This window comes from Anthonomus grandis, chromosome 6 (assembly GCF_022605725.1).
Source record: "Anthonomus grandis grandis chromosome 6, icAntGran1.3, whole genome shotgun sequence".
In the NCBI taxonomy this organism is placed as follows: Eukaryota; Metazoa; Arthropoda; class Insecta; order Coleoptera; family Curculionidae; genus Anthonomus; species Anthonomus grandis.
The window spans coordinates 13,500,738-13,522,899 of NC_065551.1; the positions used below are offsets into that span (position 1 = coordinate 13,500,738).

At 32.0% G+C, this 22,162-nt stretch overlaps 1 protein-coding gene across 2 annotated transcripts in view; it reads right to left on the reverse strand.

Annotated features, from left to right (window-relative positions):
• LOC126737128 (uncharacterized) overlaps nt 1–22,162 on the reverse strand; it is an 88,260-nt gene that overhangs the window by 5,336 nt on the left and 60,762 nt on the right. The window contains exons 12-17 of one of the 2 annotated variants that reach the window (XM_050441877.1): nt 19,436–19,677; nt 19,153–19,334; nt 18,890–19,091; nt 6,002–6,414; nt 5,702–5,937; nt 5,484–5,647 (exon numbers count right to left, since the gene is read on the reverse strand). In XM_050441877.1, the coding sequence (XP_050297834.1) occupies nt 5,484–5,647; nt 5,702–5,937; nt 6,002–6,414; nt 18,890–19,091; nt 19,153–19,334; nt 19,436–19,677 (1,439 nt within the window). Of the gene's footprint in view, nt 1–5,483; nt 5,648–5,701; nt 5,938–6,001; nt 6,415–18,889; nt 19,095–19,152; nt 19,335–19,435; nt 19,678–22,162 lie in introns of both variants that reach the window. The other variant, XM_050441876.1, reaches the window with a different exon arrangement.

The following is a 22,162-nucleotide window of genomic DNA, read 5'->3' on the forward strand; positions in this document are numbered from 1 at the left end:
ACACCCTATCACTCTCAAGAAGGCCAAGTTACCAGCGGTATTGCACAAGGGAGTGTCTTAGGCCCTCTAGTCTTTCTTCACTACATAAATGGCCTTGTTTTGGAAGTAGAGAATGAAGATAGAGAGTTGGAAAATTTTGCAGCTGACACAAACATGATAGTAGTATCCGACTCTTTTAAGGATCTGTGCCAGTTGACATCAATGACTCTAGCAAAGGCAGAGGATTGGTTTGTTAAAAATAAACTCACATTAAATCAAGATAAAACACAATTTATCTACTTTCGAATACTTCAACAAAGTAATATCCGGACTACTGCAGAATTACATAAGATTGATGAGTTGAACTGGTTAAATATGTCAAATCGTAGAACTCAATATTTGGGTGTTTTTATGCATTTTGGTTTAATTACTAATTCAAAATTCATATCTAAATCTCTAAAAAATAAATTTAAAACCAATTTGAGCGTCCATGATATAAATACCAGAAATAAATTTAAATATATTATTCCTCGACATTATACAAGAACATACAAGACTTTTTTACTACGTATTTTTTTAACTCACTAGTATCGTGTGCTCCAGACGTAGCATGATGGTTGTATACGACTGCATACCAGAGTATTTGTTTGTGTACAGTATTATTTTGATGCAGGTTGTGAGTTTTATATCTCCGTCGTGTTGGATATAAAGAAGGATGGGAACAATTATTTCTTTATAATATTTCATCTTTATATTATTTTTCCTTTTATTATTATGTATGATTACCGAAATTTATTTATTATGGTTAAGTTTGAGTAGCCTTAAGCAAGACTTCGTCTTTTTTTTCATTTGTAATATTTGTCAATCTGTTGTTTTTCTTTTTCGAATAAAAGACGATTATTATTATTATTATTATTATTATTATTATTATTATTATTATTTATTATTACTGGTTAGGTCCCTCTAACTGACACTACAAAATTCCTGGGAATGTACATAAATCAAAATTTAAATGCACATACAAGAACTAAACAAAAAACTAAACTCTGCCTGTTATACTTTGCGAATTCTCAAAAAGCATTTAAGCATAGAAACGCTGAGAATAATATATTTTGCAAATTTTCAATCTTCAGCAAGGTTTAGGGTGAATCTAGTATGTTCGACGTTATTTTTCTTACACAATTCAAAATATGACATTTAGAGTTTCCTGTAGAGGAAAATTCAAAAAAATGAATTTATTAACTCTGTATGCTTTATAAATTTTTTATGCAATATTTTCCTTGGAAAAACCAAAATTAAAAAAGGAAAAAAAACATTCCATTCTTTAAGAAATTAACATATAACCTTAAACCTTATAGCATTGAGGAATTCATAAATTACAATATTGTCTAAACATGTGATTTTTATTGCAATTTTCATTTTAAATTGTTTATCCATTGTTTAATTATTGAAAAATTAGCTTGCTTTCTCGTTTGTATTAATGCTCGTAACAATATGTTTCTTACTTATTATTGTTTCTAAATAGAAATTTTTTAAAGTTATATTACATTAATTAGACAATAATTAAATTGTACTTTGACTTTTGACTGCAATTCATTTAATTGTACAAGACATATACAAGTTTTATTGTCTGGCTCTTTGAATAAAAAAATATTTCATTTATTCATTTCATTAAAAAGTTAGTCACCGTCGATCTGCCTTGAGCAAACCTATGTTGGATGTCAGAAAGAACTTTTTTACAATGGCGAGAAAATTGATAACAAAAAAGTTACATACATCATCTATCATCTATTTTGTAAATTGATGTTAAAAAGCTTACTGTCTAGAAGTTTGGAAAATAGTCATTGCATATGTCTATGGCAAATATTTTTCTTTTTCGCAGTTCATCTTAAAATTTAAATAATTTTAAGAATAAATAAGCAAATATACAGAGTGTCCATTTAATATCGCGGTGCTCGATTGCGGCTAAACCTTAAAACAGAAAAAATTATTAATAGTAAAAATGTTAATTAAGTTAGAGGGCCTACTTTTTAAAATTAAGGTAAAATGAAAATCCTGCAGTCTCCCTCTACTTATTTATTAAGCATTGAGTTATTTAAAATTCCCTAAATGTTTCGGACACAGTGGTTTTCATCATCAGGGAATAAAAGGTTTAAAATGATTGTATGTCCCAAAAAAAGCGTGGTATATAATTAGAATTTTTTTTTAAATGGAACCACCTATATTTTTTTCCGAAATGGGAGTCCTATTTGACACCCTCTTTAACCCTAAAACAGTTTTATTCTAAAATGTGACGTTGCGTAGTTATTAAAAAATTTAAAGAATTTTTCACGAAAATCAATGTTTCACTTAAATCTTAATATTTACCACCGACGTTTTTTTTTCTTTTTGAAAACCGGAAATTGTGGTGGTCAACAGACGTTCAGGTGAAGTATCCAAGCCCAAAAGTGTACTGGAATACAACAAACATAAGGCCTATATTGATATTTCAGGTAACTTTTTCAATTAAACTTTTTTTTGTTACCGTGAAATTGTTTTTAGATCAGATGATATTATATAATTCATCCCTGCGTAGAGGAGTTGGCAAATAGAATAGTGAATATAGAAAGTTGGCAATCAACCTTGTTATTGGCTTGTAGCGTTTTAATTTTCTACTCCTTATGTTCACTAATGCTCCATTGATATTTCATTAATTTCAATAATTACATTAATAATTTCAGGCAACTTTTATACATATTTCTTTAAATTCACACTGTCAATGACACATTACTACTGTAACGCATCATTCTCCTGGTTTAATTAACCATGCTTTCTGTTGACAGTCCGTCACTCTTCTGATTAATGTCTTAATTAATGTTTTCTCTGATTGGCTGATATTGACAGCTCAGGCGAGAGGTGGGGTTACTGATTTAGTCGGTGCTGCGTCCATTTTTCGACGACTTGTTCCCGTGTTGCTGGTAGGAGCGCACGTAAAAGGCCAGTTTTTTATTTCCGAAGTTTGTGAAGCAGGAAGTGGCCAATATGGTTTGTAATTTATAGTCCTTAATCTTGTTCCTTTAGGGAACCGTTTAATTCATAATTCTGGTGCAGGATGCCCAAGACTTTGATAGATAGAGAATGAAACTTAGCAAGGTGAGTGTCACATTATTAACGCCATTCATTTTTAATGGACAGTGAATACAATTGCAACCGTTGTTTTAGGGTTTTACTTTTCCGTTTTCCTCTTTATTCTCCTTCAATTGTTGATGACTGCAAGCTTTTGATTTCCCCGGGAAATTGCTGAAAGCGGTGGAGCTGGAGCCAGAGTCAGAGCTAGTATTAGAGATTCCCAGTCCGAATAGCTGACCTACAAATGGCATACATTCACAGCCTCGGTTTTGAACGCTAGCCGTTCATTTCTTGGAGGAATATACAGGCCAGTTTATTCCATTTATTTAAATATTACTAACCATAGATTTGTCTCACTTATCAAAATTTTTATTAATATACCTTTTATTTCAATTTAACGTTACAAATATTTAATCAATATCATAATTTAATACGTCAATTTCTTATCTATAATTTTAGTTATTTTTTGTTCAGTAAGGTACTGTAAGCCTTTTTTGGTAGTTAAGTAGATATAACTCGGTTAAGGCTGATATGCCTTAGGTAAAAAGGTGCATGAACTTTCCCCTGCGTACTACAAATATATAGAAAAAACTTTAATAATTGAAATTTATTTTTCAAGTGCTGAAATCTACCTAGTAGCGAAATCATAATTTAAATGTTACTTTTGTCAAACTTATTTTAATCATATCAACATTATTCATATTTTAATTCATAAGTGGCGCCCTCTTATTTAATAGTTATAATCAAGTTTAGATTCTTTAATAGCCAGTAATAAGTGAACCTTCGAACAATCCCAAGCCTCCAATAATTGTGAGCTACCGTCTGCAAACTCTTGGCAAAATAGTAACACTGTAAAGTTAACGCCACAGGCTTACTTCAAAAACTAACCAATAACAAAATGACCATCACAGAATTTCGTGAGGAAGCCATAAAGGGTACAAAGTGTATTTAAAAAAAAAAATAAATTTTCCATCTAAGTAATATGTACGTTTTAGGACTTACAAAACTTGATACCTGTCCGACTGTCGACGAATCGAGCCACCAACAGATCAACACGAGCTTAGAGACACTAAAAAAGGTGATCGTGTTCCGTGTGCTACGCAGAATTCTCAATGAAATAGAGACCATTGCCAAAAACAAAACTCAAAGTCATGTTCAAAGTCTTATATCATTGTTTACCATGTTATTTTAAAAAACATACATCTAGCCTAAAATAAAGATTTCTGATATGCTAAAATATATCATTTTTTATTTTAGCCAATCCTTCCTTAAACCCATCCTAAAATTCTCTGACGCCCAAACCAATTAATGGTCCATATGTTCCAATACATGCTTTAACTGCTTTTTTATATCTTAAACGGATCTGTCTGACCAACGCAGTGAGTCGCGGCCAAAAGTGTAAACTGACCTGTCGGACAGCATATGTCCCCCACGGCCACATGCATGAAAAAAAAATTATGCAAATGGGGGACAACGTTTGTCCCCGGAACCAATATGTCATTTTTCCTTTAAGAACAAATTTTGAGAAAACAGAGATAATGGCAAATTTACTGGCATCAAATTAAAGATAAAAGAATGTTCTATCAAAACGAGTTACTAGATACAGGGTGTTCCATTTAAAAAAATAGCACAAAATTTAATTGAAAATATCATTATGTGAGTAACGAGTTTGATCACCCCGTATAAAAATAAATACATTTTAGAATTTCGAAAGATAAAATCAACTAAGCCAAGGACTCTACATAGCTTTAAAAAAAAATAAAAAACGTCTGTGGTAAATATTAATATTTAAGTAAAACATTGATTTGCTTGAAGATTTCTTTTAATTGTTAATAACTAGGCAACGTTTTAGGGCAAAATAATTTTAGGGTTAGAGAGTCAAATGAGACTCTCATTTCAAAAAAAATATAGGTGGTTCCATTTAAAAAAAAATATTCAACTTATGTACCAGCCTTTTTTGGGACACCCCGTATCAAGCAAACTAATTTTAAAAAGTAGCCCCTCTAACTTAATTAACATTTTTTCCGTTTCAAGGTATAGAAGTCTATAGGAAAGATTACGTAAAAAGTGTAATTGAAAATACCTAACTTATATTAACATTCAATTTTGAGATTAAGATTAAGATAATTTTATATTAAGATATTATATTATATATAAATAATTTCGCAATTACTGACTGTACGGATGGGTATTGATTATGTTTTGATAGTGTTTTTATTTGCTTTTGCTCTTAGACTACTAAAGTTTAGTTTGTTATTTAAATGAGTATGAGTATCAAAAATATTATTTTTTTTTAAGTCTAATTTATATGTCTACTTTTATAGTTAAATTTTGTTTTAATAGCGTAGTTGCTCCTAACACCTCCTTGAGCACAACAGTAAATGATATCTTCTTACCTGGAATTGAGATGACCACTTTCCAGTAAATATGTCTGTGCCATTTTTCCTTAAGTTCGCAGAGTCTTCGCCTAAGGCTTGGATAAGTTAACTGGAATAGTTTTAAGTTCCCTATAGGCTGATGCTCTACTATAGGGATCTCCAAAGATTTTCCCAACTTATACCTGTAAAGAAATTTATTTCTTAGCTTTAACTCTTATTTAATTACGCTCATCTACCTCTTCATGTTACTCAGGGCCAAAGTTTGAGATTTCGATTGTAAATCTTTAGCACACTGTTCAACGGTTTTCGTATGAACGAAAATGGGATTACAATCTAACGCTTTACGTTTTTTCACTCTTTTGGAGGCGATGCTGTGCCATTTTTTCCCGATTGCCAACACTGAGCGACGCTTTATGTTTTCCCTTATCCTTTTTATGGTTTCTTGGCGTATTTTTAGATCTACCGTTTCCACCTAAAAATAAAAGGGTAATTTAATAGTAAAATCTGGGCAAAAGTTAAAATTTTTCTTTGTTTACCATTTTTGTAACAATAGTTTTTACAGTCAGTTGTATCTCTAAATTCTTTAATCTTTCTTCTTCCTCCTTTCTACGTATCTTTTCTTCTTCCAGCCTTATTTGTCTCTCTTCTTCTTGCCGTCTTCGCTCCTCCGCGGCACGCCTTTCCCTCTCCAGCCTCTCCTGCTCCAAAATCCGTTCTCTCTCCCTCCTTTCTTCTTCTTCGCGACGTTTTATTTCCTCTTCACGCCGTTTCTCAGCTTCCGCTTCTGCGCGTCGCTTTTCAGCAGCCTCTTCAACTTTTCTTCTATGCTCTTCCTGCTCCCGTTTTAATTCCTTTTCGATTTCCTCTTGGAGGCGTACCTTTTCCTTTTCTAGGGCCTCCAGCTCCGCCAGATTTTGTTGTTTTTCTGTCTCCAATCGAGCTTGTTCTTCTATAGGGGACAAAGAAGAAGAAGAATTATGAAAAGTGATTTCTAGAGTGTGTGTGCAAAAGTGTTCTTTAGTGGCAGTTCCCGGATTTCCAATTTGGGGGGTACGAGTAAATAAATAGTAATATAAAATAAAGGGTAGAAAAGGGGCGGCGTAGGCGATTCACCGAGAAGAACTTTGCACCACTTTTGGACCATTTTGCACCGAGAAGAACTCTATCATTATCAAGGCGGGTAAGACCGAATGTAGAACAAAAGAAAGTATTTACAGAACAAAAAGTACTATTCTTCTATTTTTTTAGGCAGCAAATACTTCAATCATTTTATTATCAAAATCATTTATTTTGTACAATATTTTTTCTATTGAAGGCACAGCAAGAATATTAATTCTATCCTGAGCTAATGTACTTCTTAAAAACACTAAATTCTTTTAGGAATTGAAAAATTAAAACGTCGCAGTATTATTTTAAAATTAGTCAATGAGATTCAGGCAATTCAATACTGCATTTGTATATTATTTTCATTGTTAGCTTGTTAAAATAATAAATAAATTTTATGATTTCGAATTTTCTGTATGTGTTTCTCAGAATTTATTACATATTTATATACTATCGGCATTTTTAACATTCAGCATACTACCGTTGATTTTATTTGTAAATCGGTCTTCAACTTTTTCTTCTTCCGAAACCTATTTTCTAAAATATATTTAATAGTATTTATTTTCATTGTTTATTTACAATTAACACAAAAACATAAGTGTATAAATAATTAAAATATTAATAAATTATTTAATCACTGCTGACCACCTGAAAGGTTGGAAACACTTTGAGCCAGAGGAAATGCATGACGCTGTCTGTTGGCATATTGGCCGACGTGCTTCGCGTGACTCCACATCGGGTTGAGATCGTGCGGAAGTAAAGTTTAGCTATAGTTCACTCAAAGATATACTGTTGATCTTTTGACCGCAATAAAACCCTAATTATTTGTTGGGTCATAAAAAGACCCAAAATTATCATAGTATTCATCTATTAACTCTGTAGTCGGCAAAAGTTATGAAAGAATGCAATAGTTGGGTTCAACTGATTTGCTAATTTTAGCTGTTATGCATATTTTTTACGTTATTTTATTTGAATCTTAAAATAAGAAAAATAGGACTTACAACAGTGCATTTTTCAACGTTTAACAATGAACTTTTAGGAGTATATCACGAGAGCCGTAACTTCTTAAATAGGTTAAGAGAAAAAAATTAGTTCCACTGGAAATTACCCATAAATTATGATATATGTAGGTTATATATTACTTTATTTGCCAATTTATTAATGTATTATAATAGTTGGATTATCAAAGAAAGTTAAATTTAGTACCTTTATATTTACAAAATAATTTATGACCTGCACCTACTATTAATCCTTTTTGTACCTCTCGAGTTGCCTTTTTATTATTTACGAGTCGTATCAAAAGGGCTAATCTGATAACAGTTGATAGTTAAACCTAGTCTAACTATTTATGATATATATTCAAATTGGTAAATGATTTGGGGACAGGGTTATTAATCGCTTATTTTTAACACGCTTTAATTAACTCGGGTTGTATCTACGAGTATGTATGTAACGGAATCTTTGAGCTTAATTTTCACTGGTTTCTAAAAGTCTGATCAACTTGAAACTTTGCACAGGTATCAAGGACCAGTGACAATACAATAATTTGATAACAGTTTCCCATTATCCTTATTAGGACCGCCAGGATTAATAAATTCTTTTTTTTTGATCGTCTGTAGGAGATTAAGAGAGATAGAGCTAACGCGCGATCTGCGCATGGGGTGTTTAATAAATAATAATTTAAAAAAACAAAAAAAAAAACACTTTTTTATTGCAAATCGAACTAAAAAGTAAAAAATAATTTTTTATTACAAAGAGTTTTTATTAAAGTAGTAGAAGGTCGGACAATCAATCATAATTACCTCAAATAAAAATTATTATGGACAACGCCCTGTATAAGCAAGTAAAGTGCCCACAACACAAAGATAACCATATTATATATTTGACGACTTATTATGTACGCATAAGCCTAATGCAATTTATTGAAAAAATATGGACATATTCCACTAAGAATATCGCCCTATATGTGCGAATTAAACCCTATAGAATTAGTGAGGGCCGAAGTAAGGTGATATATAAGAAATCATAATCCTGGTGATTTAACAGCTACCAAACAATTTTTCTACCACTTTATTATATAAGGGTATAGAGTCTGTCAGTTCCAGTCATTGGAAAAATAACGTCAGACATGCTATAGATATAGACAATAGGTATTGGAAAATTAACCAGATAATGGAGGAAATCACTGAAAAATTAATTATTGATTGTTTGGTGAGCTGCATAGAGGCCATGCTCTCGCAACGTAATGTATCTGCCCAGCTTAACAGCGAGGTTGTCAAAACGTTGGCGGCTAGAGGCTGCCCGCAGGGAGGAGTATTGTCCCCAACTTTGTGGTGCTTATAGTCGACAGCATGATAAATGTTTTAAACAATGCTGGCCTATGGAAAGACGCCGCCTCAATGCGGTGCCCGATGATGAGAGCCCTGCGTATGGTGGACAGATGGTGTCTCTCGGAGGTCTCAGGATTAACCCCAAAAAAGCAGAGCTCCTACTGAAAATTCGCTGTACTGAAATTCGGACAGAAAAAAGCTAAACTGCGGACACCACAATACAGTCGTATCAATATGCTCGGACAGCAGATAGCCTTAATCTATCACGGTCGTAAAGGTAAGGTCCAAGCTCGTACTGGAGAGCTTAATACTCTTGGAAAAACTGATGCAGGTTGGCTGCAGGGCTCAGCTCGTCTGGGTACCAGGCCACGCAGGCCATGCTGGTAACGAGGAATCGGACTCCTTTGCCAGACTGGGATCCGCGAATGTGCTAATGGAACCGGAGCCCATAATTGATATCACCAAATGCGTATTCGCGTCAATGAAGGGTCTGCTGAGCAAGTGGACCCGCCGAAGATGGACCGAGTCCCTTGGTATGAGATAGGCCAAAGCGCTCTCTGCCTATCTCACCAAAAATCTACTTTGCCTAAAAAGTCGCGAAATTCGACTAGTGAGAGGTCTTTTAACCGGACACTGGCACTTAAGAAGCCATCTCCATACCATCGGCATCCTGGAAGGTTGTCCACAATGCCGGATTCCACAGGAAGTCCTTCAGACCAGAGAGCCTTATCGGTTTTTCTATGTCCATTGGTCTCTGGTAACCCCCGGTGAGGCACGACGGGTCCATTAGGTCCTATATGTACAACTGCCTCTGGCAGCCCACTGTTTGGCAAATTTCAATTAATTATTAAAGTGGATGATGATGATGAAAGTGATGCTAGTTCTGGACTTAGACGATTCAGAAGACGAAAACATTAATCCTGATTTTGCCTAAGAACCAATGACAATTTTTTTGTTTGTACTTTTTTGTTTATTAGTATAAATTTAAGTAAGGTATAAATATACATATGCAGGGTGTTGCACCGCCAGGCGGGACATAAGAAATCGCATGTAATTTTTAATTGGGTCGAATATTGGCTCCCCTAATTATTTTAGAGAAAAAATGTATTAGAATAATTTGAAGACCATCAAAATCAGCAACCAACAAAATAACTTTAATTATTTTTGGTTTGTCCGTTTAGGAGTAACAGCCCAAAATCTTTACGAAAATTTGTCATTTTTTATTGCCTTTTATTCAAAGGTATGCCAGCCAAAATGTATTCCTCGACTGGTGATGAACATCAAATAATTTGTGATAATAAGTTCACTGCATTAAAAATCTACATTAAAAAACTCAGCTATTAGTTACGCTACTGAAGAAAAAGTACTAATGGTTTAATGGTTTTACCAAGGCAATAATTACCGAGAAATGTCAGACTTGTTTGCAGCTTTTTTTCCAAATAGGCCGATACCGGAAAAATCAACAGTTAATAGAACTGTTACAAAATTGGAGCAAAAGGGCACTGTAGTAAATAATTGCAAATGTGAGGCAAACAATCATGAAAGGCAAGAAAACGAAAAAGATAATAAAGCCTTGCAGGTTTGTGGAATGAATGTGTTATGGTTGTGGAAGACATGTGGAAGAAAATGAAGGAAAAATAAGTACAAGAAATCTTGGAGAGATCATTGATCATATAACTGCGTTTCAGGCTTTAAAAAAGCAGAAATATTTCTCGTACAAATATGGAAGGCATCAGGAGCTTCGAGATAGGGATGAATTATGGCGGCAGGAGTTCTGTTTGGATAAGATGGAAAGGACAAACATGAATAGGGATTTTATAAGAAATCTTTGCTTCTTAGATGAACGCATTTTTACTTGAAATAATGAACTTAACATTCAAAATGATCGGTATTGGGATAAAGAAAATCAGCATAGATATGTAACAACATGAACTCAGTATCCACAGAAAGTTAATGTTTGTTTTAAAATACTTAAGGAACAAGTTTAAATGATCTTGTTTGGGAAAATCAAGAAGTTTGGTATCAAGTGGATGGTTGCCCGGTACATACAACGCTTGCTGTTCGGGAATATCTAAAAAACGCTTTTAATGGAAATGTTATTGTCCTGTGACACGTAATAAACTGGGCACCAAGGTCTCCTGATCTCTCTCCCAACGATTTTTTTCTGTGAGGCCATTTAAAATTAAGATTTACAAGGATAAGAATTATCCAAATCTAGAAGAGTTAAAAAATGCGATTTTGATGGAATGTAACAAAATTTCAGTTTAACAATTAGCGAATGTTAGAAATGAGTTTTACGACCGTTTGAGTCATTGCTTAGCAGCTTAAGAAGGAATATTTGTTATAACATTTTTTTAAGTTAATATTTTAGGGTTAATAAATTATTTTTAATAAAAAAATAAAGTCTTAAAATTTACGAGCTTTTTTAAATATTTCATGGTTTATATTATAATAATTTGTGTGCATGTGTACGATTGTACAAATTTTCAATAATAATTTAATTAAAACCACAACTTTATTATGACAACTTTACTTGGCAGTTTACCCTTACCTAACTTTCTAACCTTGTGCGATACCTGTAAGTACGGGGCGACAAAAAAGGCAAAATTTTCACCAAGATTTTCGCCAATATCTTCTAAATGGGCAAACCTACAAAATTAAAAGTTATCTTGTTGGTTGCAGATTCTAGTGCTCTTTAAATTACTCTTATAAATTTTTTCCCTATAATAATTAGGAGAGCCAATATTTGACCCTATTAAAAATTGCATAGGACTTCCTATATCCCGCCTGGCGGTACAACACCCTGTGTATTATTTATTATGTATAAAGTTAGATTGTAGTGTAATTTTATTTGTGTTTTGTTTAATTTTTTTGTTTAATGATGAAAATAAAAACATTTAAAAAATTTACTTTAAATCTTGTTAAGACAAAAATTAAATTTCTTAAGAAGAAATTTACTGAGCCCAATAATACAGGTGTACAAAATTAATCGCTTTTATTGTTGGTTATAAAAATACAAAAAACATTTATTATATTTTTTTTAATTGATAGTGTGCGCTACTGAAAATGCCTCGAGACCAAGTCCGAAATGGGTTTTTCACAGTATTTATGGCCTTATTCTCCCTTTCATCGCTGTTACAGTTACCCCAGATGAATAGTATCTATGATCAGAGTCGGATTAGAAATTTAATATTTACCTGTATTAAAAAAGTATTCAGTAGGTACAATTAAAGGCAAAATATGTGAATATGTGTTTATATTTATACCTAAGTTTAGTCCGAATTAAAACTTGTGATCTTAAGGCCTATAAGTATTATACCTACCTTTACGTTTGCAAGTACCTACCTAGTTTAGTCTACCCAATTTAGATCTAATTAAGTTCTTAAGGAGTTAACTTAAGTGGCTATTGTTGTTGTAAGCAAGTGATTTAAGGAAATTATTTTTCGAGGGCACTATTGCGCATAAATATGGAGACCATGGATGGGTTCTGATAGTGGACCATACTGTAGTAACACCTTTCAAGAAGGCATTTAAGCTCCGATGTACCAATTTTTACTATACAGAGAATTTAACTCTGGCGAGAGTGTGGTTTGACAAAAACGTTGTCAACAGTTAAGGATATATTAGGGAAATCTATAATTTTCAGGAGAAAGCGAAGCGACTTTGACTCCTTGAAATGTGTGGTATAGAGTGATTTGGATCTATTAAGAAGAAAACTTGTATGTCATGTGAATGTATGAAGAACAATCAATGCCTACTGTGTTTACCATAAGAAAAATTTACCTAAAATTGGTTTTTAGTATAAAACGATTAATAAACAATAATGCACTCTTAACGATTACCGGAATGGCGTGATAAATATTTAACGGCTATAAGACAATATAGAGATGAAATAAAATAAAAAGACGAGGGTAAAAATAATACATGCAGGCTCAGAAAGCGGCTTCGTTCCAAACTGTCTACTACTTTCAGCTAAAAATATAGCAGATTCTTTCCAGGATTACCTCCGAGACACTAACTCACAACTTTTTGAAAATTAATTTGAATATCGGCTTCTTAAAAATATTCCAAAAAATAGTGTTATGGTTGAGGAAAATGGTAGTTACCATATTCAGTAGTAAAGTTACCCTGTTCTAATAGTACTAAAGCAGAAATTCAAAATTTTATGGTACACAATAGCATATATTTTTAAGAGACGTACAAAAAACGAGAACTTTTAAAGGTACTAGCAGCTTTTAAAATAAATAATGAGTATATATATATATGTGATAAAATCACAATGGAAAATGGGCATACAGTGTTGCGTCTACCTCCATATTATTGTGTATTTAATCTCATTTAACTTATATGAACTTTATATGAAGGAAAATCGAATATTCGAAGAAATAATAGAGTTTTCAGAGATGGCGCTCGAGTAGAGAGAACGTAGTGTTTGTCGCTCTTCAAAAATCCCCTCAAAATAGTGTTTTTAAAGTTGTTTTTTTTTTACAAGATAATACAGTTAGGGGTGAGCAATAGCCTTTTCATATGATTGACTTGTTTTTGAGTGTTTGTGTCCAGTGTTTGTGATAGTTAACTGCATTCAAGGCATCCACTGTCATTTCCCGGGGGGTTTCTCAACAACAGATGTGAGAGAAATAAAATCCATCATTTCTAGTGTGTTTAACGATAAATTTCTTTCTGAAATAGCTGCGAAAGTAGCTGCATTAGTAAGAGAAAAATTTGATGAACAGCTAGAAGCTCAAAACCAGGAAATCGCAACCCCTAAATCAGGGTTAACTCAGATGGAGGAAGAGAACTGTCAACTTAAACTCTACTAGACAATCAAGAACAAACAATGCGCAGCAACAATGTCCGTATATTCGGCATCAAACATGACCGAAATGAAAATGTCCGAGAAACCGTACTATCTATATTAAATAATAAACTAAAATTGCAGGTTAACGGTAGCGAAATAAAAAAATGTCACAGAATTTCGCCAAAAATTAGTGTTTTGTTTGGCAGTCCTTGTACGGTTTTCTACTGCTGATGTCCGTTTGTCGGTACTCAAAAGCAGAAAAATGTTAAAAAAACACCGGTGTTTACATTAAGGAGGATCTCACTAAATTACGGCTTACTTTATTAGACCGAGCAATAAACCTTTTTACAAACAAATTTGCGTGGGTGTCTAGTGGCAATGTTTATGTCAAAACAAGTGATGGTTCGATGCATCGTGTAGTCTCGGAAAGTGATTTAATCAACCTTAAAAGCAATGTTGGGACTGAATAACTTAAGAACAAGTTCGAAACATCAGGTACTTTTTTATATATGATTGACTTACTAAACTCTTTTTGTTTAACTTTACGACAAACAAGTTTTTTTTTGCTTTTTGTTTTGGTGTAGGTGTAGGTATAATCTTTATATTTATTCTTTATTATTATTATTATTATTATTATTATTAAACTAACTTTTTATACTTAGGCATATACGTAGTTAGATAGTTTCTTGGCTAAGATTTTTTTTATAACCAGAGAACTTCAGCTTTTATTTTATACAGATATATCAATTTATTACAAGTACATAACTAGTAAGTACCTAAATCTGCTACCTAAATCTGCTAAAGTACCGGGTGTGTCACAAAAAAGTTACTATAAAATATGATTTTTTTTTAAATGGTACGTCCTGTATATTATGGTACTAAAATGTGAGGCAAAAAGAGTACTTTACTTTGGTATAACGTTTTTAAAATTTCCGTGCGGCGCTGCAACGTAATTAATTTTTTTATGTTATTTTTTGCCTTTTAGAGGGTTCATATAAAAAATCATAATTAACTTAAAATTTATTTTGCGCCTATGAAACTTGTATCACAGTTAATCTAGTGTACCTCCTCTAGGCTGACTATGATAATTTGTAATTTTTTAATACAGGGTGTTTTTAAAGAACTTTCAAACTTGCTGAAATTAAATACGCCATATCTCAAATTTTTCAAATGGAACACCCTGTATATTTTTATCTAATTAAGTTTGTCCCTCAAATACCTTCATTTTTTATTTAATATATCCTAAAGCTAAACCAAGTACTTTTTGAGATATTTTAACTTTTCTGTAAAATACTACGCATAAAACGGGTATTCTTTAAGTTTTGATCAAGATTGCTTAGAAAAAAAATCATATTTTATAGTAACTTTTTTGTGACACACCCAGTATACATAAAAATATTTTTAGTTCGTAGGTTTTTGTCAACCCTGCAACTTTGCTGTAGAACTTTTTGCTCTACCTCGTATAGTTAAGGCACTATCTTAGCCGTACACCTTGTTGGCACACCCTGTATATTATTCCTAAAAACTTATAACTAATCGCAATATTTTAGGTCGTTAAAAATAGCACATATTAACTGTAGATCCCTGCTGGCTAATTTTGAGGATTTTAAGAATGATTATTGTAAAAAGGACTTTAGACTTATTGCAGTCACCGAAAGTTGGCTTAGTCTTAATATTGATAGTAGTGCAATACAGATCAGTAATTATCAATTGATAAGAAATGATCGTCAAAATCTTAGGGGTGGTGGTATTGTTGCCTATGTCCGGAATGGTTTATCATATGAAATTATTTTATCTGAAAGTCATGATTTTTTTGAAAGTTTATGGGTAAAAATTTTTATTAGTAAGGAGCCATACATTTTCGGCATAGTCTATAGGCGTCCAAGTTCAAATTTTCAGAGTTTTTTTTTAACTTTAGAGGAAACACTAATTAACATTTTTTTCAAATTTTAATAATATAACGTGTCTAAGTGATTTTAACATTGATATATCTAAATTAAATTACAGTCATGCAACTCAGCTTATTTCTTTGTGTGAATCTTTCGATTTGAAGCAGCTTATAACCGAGCATACTCGTATGACCAATGACACTAGTTCAATTATAGATCTTATTTTTACAAATCATGCTGGCATTTTGAAATCTGGCATAAGAAGCTTTACATTTTCTGACCATTTTGGCGTTTTTTATGAATTTAATGTCACGGAGTCTATTGTACAACCGCACATTGTATCTTATAGATCCTTAAAAGATATAAACCTAAACAACTTTCAAGAGGATTTGGAAGCTGTTCCATTTCATTTAATATATGAATTCGAATCCATAGATGATAAGATACATTTTTTAAACAATAACTTACTCAAATTGTTCGACAAGCATGCTCCTATTAAAACTATAGTTGTTCGAAAAAAAAAAGATTCTCCGTGGCTGACAGATAATATTAAACTATTGCAAAAATTAAGAAATAAGGCATTAAAGGATTTTAAAACAACTAAACTGCCAGGTAAATGGAATTATTACAAACAGCTAAGAAGCTATACAACAGCGATTAGAGCGGAAAAAAGGACTTTTTATAGTGGCGTGAACTAAGAAAAATATTGCCATCAAAGCAGAAGCAAATTCCTAAATCTTTTGTAAATACCAACAATTTTAATTCATATTTTATAGATAGTACAAGAATGACAAATATTGATAATTGTGATGAGTTAATTAATTTTTATGATCAGAATGCATTACCAACCTTAAATAAGTTTTCTTTTCGTCCCACTGATTATAATACTATTTCTGCAATTACATTACGTATTAAGTCTAAAGCATTCGGGGTGGATAATCTTAATATTACGGTAATTCAACTATGCTGTCCTTTTATTATACTCTTTATTTTACATATTGTTAACAAGTGTATTAATAAAAACTACTTTCCCAAATGCTGGAAAGAAGCCTTTGTGTTGCCATTGCCTAAAGTGCATAATCCAACAGATTTTAGTCAATTTAGGTCTATCAGTATTTTACCAACGTTTTCAAAAATATTCGAACGCATTCTAGACTCTCAAATTCGTAGTTTTCTTAATAATAATGATATTTTACCACCTGAGCGATCTGGATTTAAAACAAATTATAGTTGTACTTCGGCTATAGGGATAATCGTAAGATTTCTGCTCTGTTGTTGTTGGATTATACTAAAGCTTTTGATTTCGTTAGCCACTCAATTTTATTTAAGTCTTTGTTTCATTATATTGGTTTTTCTGATGCTGCTATGAATTTAATTGCCTCTTATTTAAATAATCGGATTCAACGTGTTAAAATAGATAACGGAATATCTGATCCTTTGGAAGTTGAAAGTGGTGTGCCTCAGGGTAGTATTTTAGGACCCTTGTTTTTTATCATTTACACGTCTAGATTTTATCTTCAATTAAAGCATTGTGCCCATCATTTTTACGCAGACGACACGCAGTTATATTATTCATTTTAACCAGGAGATTTTAAAATGGCTGAGTTTAAAATTAATCAGGATTTACAAGCTATTTGTGATGTTTCTTCAAAGCATTTATTAAAATTAAATCCTTCGAAGTCATCTATAATATTCATAGGTAATCGAACTAATGTAAATAATATTTTAAATGGTATAAACATTAAATTGGGGGACGAAAGAATTCCAGTTGTCGACAAATGTAAGAGTTTGGGCCTTACAGTAGATAATAATATTCGTTTTAAACATCACGTGTCTAATATTCTTAAAAAGGCATATCTTGCTTTAAAATGAATTTATTTGCATAGACACTATTTAAGTAAAGATATTAAGAAGCTTTTATGTGATTCATTGGTCCTTTCACAATGTAATTACTGTGATGTAGTGTATGGCTGGTGTCTTGATTATGAGGATAGGGGTGGACTGCAAAAGCTCCAAAACTCTTGCATTCGACTAATATTTGGCATTCGCAGGAGAAACCGCATTTCCCATAAACTTCACGAACTTGGATGGCCTAATATGCATAATCGAAATAATTGCTCATTCTTTAAAATTTTTTTATAAAATTTTAATATGTCTTAGTCCGCCCTATCTCTATCAGAAAATAACTTTTAGAAATGATGTACACCATTTAAATTTAAGAAGAAATACTATTCTCATTCCGAGACATAAAACACAGTTATTTAAACGATCATTTTCTTACAATTTTGCTTATCAAACAAATTCTTTAAATTTGGATCTGGACCGATTATCAATTTCTTGTAATACTTTTTGTAATAGGATGATTGTACATCTAATGAATCAGCAGGGTATATAATTTAGGTTCTTCTTTTTTAACTTTTTGAATAGTTGTTTCCTTGAGTAATTTATTACAATTTTTGGTATTGGGATCATTTTATTTATTTATTTATTGTCTGTAATAATTTTCTATTTTTTGTTATTTAACAAAAAATTTAATCTGTTTTTTGGGTATTTGCAATGTGTATTGTTTTGCTTGATGTTAAACTGTCAAATTTAGAACTTTTATATGTAGGTTTATTAGGTATATAATTAAATAAAAAGCTGTATTTAATCAATCAGTTATTAGTTAAGCGTTACTGTTAATGAGCGTTACTGAAATTTTTTTTAATGAAGTTGGGGCCCCAATGTTAAAGACCAGAATCTGCCATGGCAGAATTCTGAATTTGTAGGCCTTTTATTTGCGTAAATTTATTACTAGATTTTGTAAACTTGTATTTTTTTTTTGTTTCTTCTATGCAAATAAAAAAATATTTATTATTATTATTATTATTATTATTAATACTTTCCCAACATTAAATGCATCTGTAGTGGAATTAATAAAAAATATAGTAAACAATATTACAACCGATAGTTGGAAAAACTCCATACAACATGATTTAGAAAATTATTACACCTTGATAAATACCAATGTTCAGCCTTAATAACAAGTTTAGACAATGACAGTGGCAGTGAAACAGAATTAAATATAGGACTTATAGTAATAGGAGACAAGGGTATATGTTTGAGTGAACTAACTATACCATCAACGTCCAATCATTATTTTACTCTTGCGGAAATACTCAAAATTCATTTCCGATAAGAAGTTTAAAAGTTTAAGCTGTACAAACCGTAAAACAATTCTTTAAAAACTTTTTAATTTTTGTTTACTAGCATCTCCTGTGGCACTGGAATTCTTATAATACCCCCACAAAAAAATACTATTACCTTTCTTGGATTGTCCACTTAAAGCGAAAATATTTACAGGCTGAGAAGATTGTTTGTTTGCCGGTCTATTAAGAACAAAAGCGAATCCGCCCTTTTTGGGGCTTTCTGTCGGTTTTTGAGCGAAAATATTGGAAGCCCGGGGTTCGGTTCCAAAAACTGATTTGCCTTGAAGTCTGGGGTCTTTTTGGGCAAATATATTGGGCTGCTGAAAATAATTGAAAGCACTGTATAGGCAGGAGGTTTTAGGTCTATTGTGGTCTTACCTTTCCAAAGGTATTTGATGTTTGTGGTTCACTTTTGGAAAAACCATGAGTTTCCTTAGCTGGGACGGACTTTTGGGCAAAAATGTTGTTCAGTATGTTTGGCCTATTTGCGCTACTATTTGTGGCAAATATGTTGTCTTTTTTAATAGTTGCGTCTACTTCGTCTTTTGGTTGAAATAAGCCTAATTCCAAAAAAAAGTATAATTAAAATATTATAAAAAATAAAAAAATAAATAAATAAAAGTTGCTAAGCCTATATTTCGATAATACTTATATTTCTTACCTGGGTGATCTTTGTTAATAGCAAATATATTATTATCCTGCTTCATACCAAAATTATCACTCTTCTGAGCAAAAATATTTACAGGTTCCAGTTTGGGGGGCCCAAATACGTTGCCCACCTCGGGCCTGTTTTGTGAGAATATATTGGCGGTTTCCGTGGGTTTTGTCGATGCGAAAATGTTTTTTTTGCTCGGAATTTGTATGGGTTTCGTAGGCGCGATTTTTGGTTCTGGGGTGGTCTCCCTATATGCCAAACACTTTATTAGCAAAAACAGGCTTTTACGATTAGATTACAAAGAATAATAAATGTCTTTATTTGACACCAATACATGAAGAAAATTACAAAAGAAATGACAATATGAAAACTTATAAGGTATTAACTTCTCCCTGATAAACTCAATCTAGGTTGTTTGGGGAAATAAGAAAAAGAAAAATTAAATACTGCGAAAAAAAAACGATATACAGGGTTAGTCATTAATATTGCACGAAAATTTAAGAGCGTATTCCTTAAACCAAAATATTGCAAAAACTTTCTAAATGTCCGAAAATGCTTGTATAAAAAAATAATAAACAAAAATAAAAAATAAAAAACATATCTGTGCATCCTTCGTACGTCACAAAGAATGCAAGAAAAAAAGGCGATTGTTTGTCAAAATTTAAATACACTCTACCTTTAAGTTTTTGCTATTGATACTGTTGCATTTTTGTAATCGTTTTCAGTAAATAAAATATTAGTTTGTGTTAGGGTTACTCTTAATAAAATAAACTAAAAAATGATGTGGACGTCTTATTAAACCGACAAAAAGAATAAATAATTCTAGGGATCAACGGGACGGTCGTGAAAAATAAACAAATCGAAAAAATGAGTTCAGTCGTCCTAGAGGAATCATCGGGGTTTCAGTTTTTAAATACGTATAAAGTTAGATTTATTTGAAATCTTAATCACTCGAGTTGTTACCGAGGTATTTTAATAACTTGTTGTCCAAAGAACATTGGATGTCAGTTATTGACACTCTGGATTTTGAAAGTAAATTTTCTTACTTCTTTGACACGTTCTCCAGTTTATTTAATATGAGCTTTCCTTATGTAAACAAATCGAAGCCATATCACAGAAAGTCTCATCAGTGGATAACACCATTGATAATTAATGAGCGCAAGCAATTGAGGCTACTTCATCCTCAACTATTCTGGTGTGTGGTGATATGAACTGTTCTTCGGTTACATGAGAAAAGAAAAATAAAACTGAGGATTTTTTTTGATACCTATTACCGTAAGTGCTGAGCATGCAGAACTTATAGATACATTATCATTTAGTGGACCAATGCAATATAATCCTATTAAAAATAATAATAACAGAATTTTGGATTTAATTCTTTGTAATAAAAACTATATTAGTCATATTGTAAATTCAGCCCCAGCAGTTAAAGAGGATAGCCATCATCCTGCACTTGAATTTTTGTTTTGCCTAGATATTCCTAAATCCTTAAGAAACCCAAAACATAGTTTTTTTAATTATAAAAAGGCAAACTTTGAGGAAATAACAATAATGAAATGTCTAAAATTTATTGGGATACTATTCTTACTAGTGTTAATATTGATATAAATCTAAGTAAATTTTATAATATTTTAATGGATATAATCAAAGAGAAGGTCCCACTTATCCATCAGAGTAGTGGTTACCCTCATTATTTTTCAAAAGCTACTATTAAAGTAATTAAGGAAAAAAATAAATTCCACAAAAAATGGAAAATATATAAAAACCCATCTGATCTAAACATATTTAAACTCTTAAGAAGTCGATCTAAAGGGCTAATAAAACGTGATTTTAACAATTATATATCCTTTTTAGAGGACGAAATATTAACAAATAATAAAATTTTCTGGAAACTTGTATCTGTTAAGAGGGGAAATTCTGGCTTACCTTCAGTTATGAAATATAATATTATTGAAGCCTCCACCTCAAAAGAAATTAGCGATTTATTCTCAGAGTATTTTAAATCAGTTTTTGTAGCGCTAAGTGTATCAAATAATCACCATAACAGTAACATGACACATGATAATCTAGGTTTAATTCAAATCTACATCCTAAAAAGGGTGCAGGCCCTGATGGCATACCTTCATTATTTGTCAAAAATTGTTCTAGAGGGCTCTCATATCCTTTATATAAATTATATAATCAATCGCTTTTACAAGGTCAATTTCCGGTGGAAGGTTTCCAATGTAATTCCTATATATAAGAACGGACAAAAAAAATACTATCTCCAACTACCGTCCAATAAGTAAGCTCAGTATATTTGCAAAATTATTTGAAAAACTTTTATATACATATTTTTTTAAGTTGGTGAAAGGACAGCTGATTTTTGAACAACATGGGTTTTTTGCAAACCGTTCTGTGGACATCAATCTTCTCACCTACCTTGAATTTTTAAAGAAAAATATGGACAAACGTATTCAGGTTGATAGCGTCTACACGGACTTCAGCAAGGCCTTCGATAAAATTAACATTTCAATTTTGCTAAAAAAACTAGCTTTGGTAGGGGTGGGTGGTTTTCTTTTAAAATGGGTTGAATCTTACCTCTCAAATCGAAGGTTCACAGTCTGCATAAACGGCGTAAACTCCGAAATAGTTAATGTAACGTCGGGGGTGCCCCAAGGATCTCATTTGGGCCCCCTTTTTTTCATAATATTTATAAATGATATATTTAAATGTTTTAAACACTCGAAGTTT